Genomic DNA, 9,660 nt, shown 5'->3' with positions numbered 1-9,660 from the left:
ACGGCAACAAAAGTGATAAGGGGATGGGAACACATGACTTATGAGGAGGGGCTGGGGGAACTGGAATTGTTTAGTCTGCGGAAGAGAAGAATGAGGGGGGATTTGATAGCAGCTTTCAACTACCTGAAAGGGGGTTCCAAAAAATGATGGATCTAGACTGTTCTCAGTGGTAGCAGATGACAAAACAAGGATCAATGGTCTCAAGCTGCAGTGGGTGAGGTTTAGGTTGGATATTAGAAAAAACTTTTTCCACGAGGGGGGTAGTGAAGCACTGGAATGGGTTACCTCGGGAGGTGGTGGAATCTCCTTCCTTTGAAGTTTTTAAGGTCAGGCTTGACAAAGCCCTGGCTGGGATGCTTTAGTTGGGGATTGGTCCTGCTTTGAGCAGGGGGTTGGACTAAATGGCCTTCTGAGGTCCCTTCCAACCCTGATATTCTATGAACGGCTTGATATCCTCAGTCGATTGGAGAACAAGGCAGGCCCTTTCCAATGAGATGACCACTTTGTTACTAGTCTCCATCTCTGGGAGCAACACAGCCATTCCTGCTCATGATGCTGTTGCAGTGCTGAACCCAAGAGACCTTTCTATCCTAACTGAGGCTTGAGCTACTAAGGAACAGTGATGGAGCTGCCTAGATGACACTACCTGCTTGTGACTTCAAGCACAGACAGAAGCTCTCAGGAAAATGCATTACAAGCCCAGCACTGGTCTGATTATGGATCTCCCACAACCCTGAGCCATGTGCCTGTACGGTTATTGACCTGGCTAGGTTTACACTAGGAAGTAGGAAAGGTTAGGCAGGTGCTTGGCTAACAGCAGGGAGGAAGGATGCAGGCTGGCTGATGTCCATGCTTCAGCAAGACTGGCTGCTGCTCTCTCTCTTGCAGCTAGTCTCCCTGTGTGCGCGCGCAGGGGTGCGTTTTGACAACTCCAGGTAACTGGGATTTAACAATTCACCATCCCTTTTCCTGGACACTTCCAACCTGTTGAGCTTCTTACACTGGATTAGAGGCAAAGCCTGGCAGTCTCCCACCACTGTATGTGACCCTTTTAACTTCGCTCATTACCAATAGTAGGTTCTCAGCTCTCCACACACCCCATTTCCTCTCAAGGCCATAGTGCCGTAACACACTGGGCTCTTCCCTCTGTTACTTGGTCTCACAGTCTGTATTGTTGCCTCACTACACACTGGAAGCCAGATGAGTGCTCTCAATGGGCTGTTGCCTCCTTCTACATGAGAAAAGTCTCAATGGAAGAGAGTCAAATGGAGGCACCTGAAGAGATGCCTTCACCCACGAGACAAGCTCAGCCATTCTGGAGCCCTGCCAGAGAAAAAGTAGGTGCAAGGGGTGTGTGTGTGTGTGTGTGTGTGTGAAGAAGAGGGGGATGGGGTCATCTGTACAGTAAATGTTTGTACAGACCACGAGTCGGGGAGTGAATCACATTAAGCAGACAGGAATTTGAATGCAGTTGCAGTTTATTGTGACATTAAACCCTAGTTGTATCCTGCACTTCCTGTGTACAGAGGAAGACAGCTGTATGTATGTCCTGAGAGAAGCAGACTAGCCCTGCAAGGGATGCAGTCCTGCATGACTAGTGATGCCACCCTGTAACTGGTAATACATGGTTCTGGGGAAGCGTGCCTGGGAAATGACATTCAGGTTCTGTAATTCTGAGGTCAGCTCTTCCTTCTGCAGTCCACCATCTGCCAAAGCAGGACTACGGCTTCAGCGAGGAGACCCCATACTAGCTATGCAGGCAATTCAGCTGGATTCCTTCCAGCAGCAGGGGGAACCCTTCAGGCCTCCACCTTCTTTCCTTCCTCCACCAGCTCATTAGGACACTGTGGGGAGTCTCCCATGGGAGTGAAGGGTCCCACGATCCAGTCCAGGGGAATGTTCTGCATCACACATTCCAGGAGCTCATCCAAGGACTTCTGGGCCTTGGTCACCATCTCCTGACTCCGGGCAAGGGCACTGCTGGACAGATCTTGGAAACAGCCAGCACTGGAGAAGGACACCTGGAGCTCTTGTATACTGCTCGAGACCTGCTGGGCCTTGTCCTGGATAGTGCTGGGAAGGCCCTGGATGCTGTCCAGGAGAGTAAGGCAGGTGGTTTTCAGTTGCTGGGTGAGGCTCTGGGACATGGCTAGAGCCTGAGCTTCAACCTGCTGGAAGGAGAAAGACTGGAGTATCTGCAAGTCTCCCCTGCAGATGAGGGGAGTTCACTGGAGCAAGGCTGTGAGGGCGAGAAGGAGGAGAATACCTTTGCGGAGTCAGGATCCTCCTGCCCTTCCAACTTCCCCCTTAAGCACTGGATCCACATCTGGTACAGACGGTCCTGGCCATTGTGAAGCTTCTGATCTACGGCCTGCTTGGCATGGCTGATCTGCAGGGGGAAAGGGCAGTTAGCTGGGAAGAGCAGGAGGCGGCTTGCCAGGGAAGCTCTCCCACAGCTAGGTGTGGGCAGCAGGCAGGCAGCACTACTGCAGTGACATAGCTGGGCCCAGGAACAAACAGTGCCAATGGCACTGAGCATGGAAGGCTGCAGAGACCGTTACCCACAGCAGCTACAGGGCAGGGGAGAGGGGTCGTGTTCCTACCAGGTCAATGATTTGCTGGAGCTGGGAGAGGGCCTCCAGGGTGCACTGCCTGGCTTGTCTCATCTTGCCCAGGGCGTGCTGGTAGGCTCGCTGGCGCAGCGTGCTCGACAGGGAACCCAGACGCACGTAGTAACTCCGCTGCTCTGCGGGAGCCTCTCCAGGCCCCTCAAGGGGAGTTGTGGCAAGCTCAGCTGGAAGGGGTCAGTTGGCAGCAGTGCTGCAAATCAGGCAGTAAGGTCAGGTACGCTGCGCCGTTAAGACATTTGTTGCTGGGATGACGTACTGGAATGACGTTCGGTATCCACTGAAAACCGCAGGGCTCTCAGGAACCGCAGCAGTGAAAGGAGCAGAACGCTGGCACCTCCTCCGGTGTCTGTACCACCCCCAGCTGGCCCCCACCAGCCCTTCCACGTAGTTGCATCTACTGTCTGGAGTCTGTAGAGCCCCCTGCACAAGGCAGGGTGTGCTTGTTTAGGGGGAGTCATGTGCTCCCCCCCCCCCACTCTTGGGTCCCTCCCATGAGTCGCTGTACTGGTAAGAATTAAAACCTACGTGTACCACTAGTTGGTACGGCCAGGATACAAGGCAGGGATGCGTTCAGCCCTCCCAAAGCTTGTGACCAATGGAATCTTTCCCAGGGCACGTTTGGGTGCCCTGCAGCACCAACCAGTAAGGCAGCGGGTAGCTGCACAGGGAGCAGCATCAGAGGCATCAGACAGGGCGAGCAGAGGGCCCAGCATGAAGCAACTAAGGGAGGGCTAGGAGCCAAGCTAGGTCGCAAGCTAGCCCGAAGGAGAGGTGGCTCTTCTGGCAGCTCAGATGTGAACACTGAACAGCTGTGAATCCAAGCCGTGCCCGAAGACACCAGGGTCACATTGGTTTGTATTCAGCAAAGGGGATCTTACCAAGCTCCTCCTCCGTCATGGGGAGGTAGTAGTCCACCAGCTGCTCAGATTTCCCCAATGCTGTGTCTATGCCACTTGCAGCCATCTGCCCCATGCGGGAGCCCATCACTGTGCTCATGCTGCTGGTCATGGCAGATTTGGTCACCTCCACGCTCTCCTGGACAGCCCCTTGGGCCATGCCTACCATGCTGGTCACTGCATCCTTGGCCTCAGTGACAGGGCTGCAGACTGCATCCTTGACACCCACCATTGTGGCACGCACGAGGTCTTGGGCATCCAAAGCCACCTAGAGGAAAAGGGGTCAGAAGAGAGGTCACTGAACACCTAGCGGAAGTGAAGGGCCCACAGCCTCACCCTGCTCCAGCCGTGACACTCGTGTGGTTACCTTCTCAATCGGCTGCTGCAGGATGGGCAGCTGCTCCTCTAGTCTGTCCAGACTCCGACAGGCATATTCATTGGCTGCTGCAACTGAAACACAACCACAGAACTTGTTCCCTTAATTCCTTCATGTGCACAGATCTTGTGGGGCTGCTAATCTGTGTACATTGGAGGACTGGTGTTCCGAAGCAAGTGTCCCCAGGTTAGTGATGGGAAAGCCAAGGAAGAGGGGTTGGGCAAGTTGCCCAAGGCTATGGAGCCAGTCTGTTTCAGAGCCAGGTTTAGCACTCAGGAGATCCGGCTGCCAGTCATCTGTTCTGACACCCTCTGGAGAAGCTGGGGGTGGATGGAGTTTCCAGTACCTACAATGGGCTCAGATCCCTTCAGCATTGGAGCTGCTTCCTGTGCCCTCTAGCAGGTATTGCTCCATGGCATTAGGTGCCATACACAGTGCATGTGGCTGTGTGGTACTGGGCCAGCTATGCACACCAGGGATTGTGCCTGGGCACTGCCTGCCTCTAGGCCGGCCCAGCTCAGCACCAGTACCTGAGCAAGAGTCCCCAACAGCAGCTGCTGCAGTCCTCAGAGTCTCTCCACACAAGGCCAATGCCTTGGACAGATCACGTTTAGGAGTTCAAGGGAGCAGGAGAAAGGAGTCTGTGGATTCTGTTTGTGGCCAGTTGGAGGCCGAGTTCAGTAGTGGGCCTAGAGCCACTGTAGGCTGAGCCTGTCCCCAGACCCACCTCCCCCGCAACACACACAAGAGCGTTCCTGTCTCCCTTCCCTTACTCACACTGTGGCTCCAGCTGGTCCAGGATGGGCCGTGCCCCGGTGATGGCAGCAGAGGTGATGGTCCTCACCCCAGTCTCTGCCACCTCACATATCGCTTTGATAGCTGGGTGGGTCTCTTTGGTGGCAGCGTAGCTGGCAGAGGCCATCTCACAGGCAGAGCTGACCAAGGGCAGGCCAGCCACCCTGTGCCCTGCAGTCTGAGGGAGGGAAAGAGGAGTCAGCTGAGGAAGAGCTCCTGGCTTCTCAAGGTGCCCCTCCTGTCTCTTTCCCTCACAACTACTGATTCTGTAGGAGACTGTCCTCAGAGCTAGGCAGTCTCTGGTCCCTGTCAGGAGGGGTTCAGTGGCCTGCCTGTGACATTAGTTACACACCCAGAAGCCTGGTCCCATGAGAACAGCTGCCTATATCCAGCAAGGTCTCAGGTACGCTGCTTTCGTCCTGGCACACCCACCAACAAAACAGAACTGTGTCACGGTCTTGTTCCATCAGTGAGAGCAGGAATGGAGAGACCTTTTGTCTTTCCAAGTGCAGTCTCTCCTGATCAGGTACCATGTCTCGCTCTAGCACCCGGTACAATGCCCCTACTGGGCATTATAATCAGCGGGATTTGCCGGTGTTCGAGTGGAGACAGCATACAGAGGGTCACCAGTGCCGATGCTCCTCCTGGCATCAGGGGGCACTTGTGGGCAGTGACTACGGCACTCTGAGAACTAGAACTTGGAGCTTTAGCTAGTGTTGTGGTTACGAGTCCCTGTCTCCAGCAGTGGAGACATTCAAGCTAGAACAGCCCTTCCAGCTGCCAAGCACACCTGCCTCCCCAGGAGGGACCCACCTGTTGCTCCTCTGCCTGGATCTCCACCTGTGGTTCATTTTCCTTAGCAGACATGGTGGAGTGAGATTTCCCTGCAAGACCCAAAAAGGAATATTGAGTGGCTACAGCAGGAAATAAAATCAATATTGTGTAGGAACACCAAGAGAGCTGCTCCCGGTCTGTTTTCTCTAAGAGCCAGGCCAGGTTGTCCCCCTGCAGTAAGTCTCTCTCTACAGAGAATAGGCCAGGGCCTTAAACCTTTGATCTAAGGCAGGCTCAAATACAGCCAGTCCCTCAAGCCCAGGGATGCACTTGTAATCCACACATCTTGTGGGTGTGTTCTTCTGTCCCATGTCGTGGCACCAGGACCAGTTAGAGAGACAGAGATTAATTTATCGGCCTTACGGTCTTAGCTAAGAGCCTTATGGTCCAGAGGTCCCAGGTTTGATCCTGCCCATTACCAGGGTCTTTTGGCGTTACACACTCCCAAAGCTTCTCCTCAGACTTTTAGACCCAACAATGCCTCCCAAGGGGAGCACCAGGACACCTGCACAGCTCATCAGAGGCACCCTCCTACTTTAGTCTTTTCCCAGATAGTACCGGGGCTAATTCCATTCGTCCCAGAGTACAATCACTGACAGAAGTTATCCTGCTGAAGGTAGTAGCCATTGACTACACACACAGAACACTGAATTGAGAAGGTACCACTGGGGAGCCTTCAGGGACCTCTTGAGTGAGTAGTGTAGGAGTCTCCCTGGATACTGAATTACATAGGAGATGATCATAATGGTGCCTTCTGACCTTAATATCTATGAGTCCACATGCCCACTATGGCAGGCAGATGCCCACTATGGCAGGCTGGTTATTTTAAAGCCAATTTAGCTGGTAAAAATACAAATATTTTCTACTGTCCGTTAGAGACTAGTCTGGAAAAGAAACAGATTCTAGTTCAGGTAAGTTGACACCATAACTCCTAGAGGCGAGAGTGAGACCACTAACTAGAAAGCTATGGCTAGGAAGCATTTCCCTTATGGGAAGGCACCAGGCCTGTTTTCCTTTAGTGTTTCCTGCATTATCTGTTTCAGATACATATTGGTTACCCAGCACTCCAGTCTCAGCTGAATCAGCCACCTCAGTCAAGTGTTTCCACCTGCAGATCATTAGGACAAGCCAGAACTCAGACCACAGCCAGCAGTCCCAATCCCCATCCCTGAGTGGGAACAGCATAGCTTTGCTCAGGTAGAGAGGTAAGTGGGAGATTTTCCCCTAGTCCAAGCTCTAATTTAGTTCTCCTTCTTAAATATTCTATTCTCCTCTAGGGAAGCCTCCATCTCCTAGAACATACCATTACTCCAGGCCTCCCAGTCTGGAAGGCAGACAGTTACCTTCCCTGGACTGTTTGCTCAGAAGACTAAACTCAAAATGCTTTACAGAAGTACAACTACAAAGTACTGAAAGTAGTTAAGAGCTTCTGATCATTCAATCCTAGCCACTACTGGCCATCAGGCAAGACACTGGGTAACACTCTGTGTAAGAAAGAGCCCCCATCTAAACACCCAAAGAACCAGAAACATAGTACAGAGGTTAACCACACATCTTACCAAACTTCCACACTACTAATCCTTTGCCAGTAGTGGGACCTACCCCCCTCAGCCATTATATTCCTGTGATGATGTCATCATGGGGCTGGACACACTTGACAGACAGCTCAGGAGACCAATCACACAGCTGCATTCCCAACTTTACCCAGTGAGGGCTGTGAGCCTCTGAAAAGTTACAGGGTTTCGGAGTTGCCAGTTTTGGCTCCCGTTGGTCTCTCTGAAGAGTGCCTTTATGCTCCATTTCCCTGGTAACATTTTCAGTGTAGAAGGTTTTTTCTCACTAAAACAATCTAAGAGAGGAGAGTGCTGATTGCTCAAAGAGAGTTAGGTTGCCCCACACTGGGCAATAAGGGGTTAAAGACTGAGTGCAGTTAGCAGTTCCAATATAAGGGTCAGTTCAATACGTGGAACCCCAGGCTCAGGGGAGCATTTGGGAAATGATGGGGATGACACAGCCACAGGGAAGGACTAAGAGGGGAGACAAGCTCAGGGAAAACTTTGGGCTGGGGGAGAGTCAGTCATAGCCACTATGCTCGGCTCTACCCTCTCCCCATTGTCATTCCTGGCCTAGTTACTCCAGTGCCAGGGCCCTTCCCAGCTGGAGTGACAGCAGATCACAGCATGTATAACTTCTTCCCATAACCTCCCCATCGCCCTTCACACAGGGAGTAAAATCAAAGCAGGGAGTGACAGTGGCCTGGGGCTGAGGCAGGTGCTCACCTCCCTCTTTTAAAGCAAGCCTAGGTGTTCACACTCATGTGTCTGTCCCACAGGGGGATGTGAGTGGGCCTCCATCCAGACACACGACCTTCAGCGGTTGCAAAGGCTAGAGTGGGGCAGTGTTAGGCCCTGATTCTACAATGAGCCCCGCACAAACCAGCCCCTGCCTTTACTCAGACCCCTAGTAACTTCAACAGGCAGTTGGGAAGAGTAGCTGAGTTCCAGAGAGCTCTGCACAGGTCCAAGTATCCCTAGCACAGAGAGACCATTGCATGGTCAGGGCTTAGAAACCACCTTCCCATCCATAGCCCTCCCACACAGGTAGCCAGAAGAAGAAGCAAGCCCAACCACGTTCAGAACACACTACAAGTCTTCCTACCTGGGATCTACAGCTACAATCACTAATTATCCAGAGGGTGCAACCCAGGAGAAAAAGCCAGCCGGGGGCAGGAAGCATCTCTTTCCTTTTCCCATTCCTCCTTCTAATATTCAGACCATTGGGGTGTAGCTGGTGTGATCTCTATGCTCACACCTTGGATCCTCCAACACGCCTTTGTATTAAACACTCGAGCCCGTTGGTTTGGGGTTTGCTGAAATAACACACTGCTCCTTGTGCCATAAACTCTGCATGCGGTGGGTTAGTCAGTTACTGCATTTTCTTTGTATAGCTTCAAACTGGTCCAGCAACATTTTCAGTTGGGTTTCTTAGGTCTGACCCTGGCTTGGGGATGTGCTAGAACCGCTCCTTCTCTACGGAAAGATTAGCGGTAGGGGCTGTGCTTGGGAAATGTAGGCTGCAATGTTCTTCACAGTTGTCTTAATATAAAGGGAAGGGTAAACCCCTTTAAAATCCCCTTCTGGCCAGAGGAAAAATCCTCTCACCTAATAAAGGGTTAAGAAGCTAAAGGTAACCTCGCTGGCACCTGACCAAAATGACCAATGAGGAGACAAGATACTTTCAAAAGCTGGGAGGAGGGAGAGAAACAAAGGGTCTGGGGCTGCTGCTTTTGCCGGGGATAGACCAGGAATGGAGTCTTAGAACTTTTAGTAAGTAATCTAGCTAGATATGTGTTAGATTATGATTTCTTTAAATGGCTGAGAAAAGAATTGTGCTGAATTGAATGACTATTTCTGTCTGTGTGTCTTTTTTGTAACTTAAGGTTTTGCCTAGAGGGATTCTCTATGTTTTGAATCTAATTACCCTGTAAGGTATCTATGATCCTGATTTTACAGAGGTGATTCCTTTACTCCTATTTCTATTAAAAGTTTTCTTGTAAGAAAACTGAATGCTTTTTCCTTGTTCTCAGATCCAAGGGTTTGGGTCTGTAGTCACCTATGCAAATTGGTGAGGATTTTTACCAAACCTTTCCCAGGAAGTGGGGTGCAAGGGTTGGGAGGATTTTGGGGGGAAAGACGTGTCCAAACTACATTTCCCAGTAAACCCAGTTCGAGTTTGCTGGTGGCAGTGGATATTCCAAGGACAAAGGATAAAATTAATTTGTACCTTGGGGAAGTTTTAACCTCAGCTGGTAAAAGTAAGCTTAGGATGTTTTCATGCAGGTCCCCACATCTGTACCCTCGAGTTCAGAGTGGGGGAGGAACCTTGACAACGGTGTAAAGAAAATCCAGCTCCTACCTCTACCCAGGTTTGAAGCGAATATTTGCTAATGTGAAATCCACTCATTGACCTCATGCATTTTATTAAACTTGGACTAAAGAGGAAAGAGCTTCATTGGGCTTGAACACAGAAGACAGATTAGCTGACCAGCGGTCCTGAAATCTGCATTTACTCTTCCACATCCCTAAAATGAGGCAGCTAGGACCTTTACTCACGCCAGCAGGGCTCCACC

The 9,660-nt window shown here is 51.4% G+C and overlaps 1 protein-coding gene across 1 annotated transcript; it reads right to left on the bottom strand.

Moving 5' to 3' along the window:
- Positions 1–1,533: 1,533 nt before the first annotated feature.
- On the bottom strand, positions 1,534–6,650 carry LOC311521403 (perilipin-3-like; the record flags this gene model as incomplete). The annotated part of the gene is made up of 8 exons (XM_084629735.1): positions 1,534–2,171; positions 2,267–2,389; positions 2,604–2,794; positions 3,509–3,794; positions 3,894–3,976; positions 4,680–4,875; positions 5,511–5,581; positions 6,590–6,650. The coding sequence occupies 8 exons, from the start codon at positions 6,648–6,650 to the stop codon at positions 1,800–1,802; spliced, it is 1,383 nt and encodes a 460-aa protein (XP_084485861.1). The 3' UTR covers positions 1,534–1,799.
- Between the last annotated feature and the right edge of the window lie 3,010 nt (positions 6,651–9,660).

The sequence above is a fragment of the Lepidochelys olivacea genome, assembly GCF_965140295.1.
Source record: "Lepidochelys olivacea isolate rLepOli2 genome assembly, chromosome: 5".
Lineage (NCBI taxonomy): Eukaryota > Metazoa > Chordata > Testudines > Cheloniidae > Lepidochelys > Lepidochelys olivacea.
This window is presented reverse-complemented; position numbering and strand designations above follow the sequence as displayed.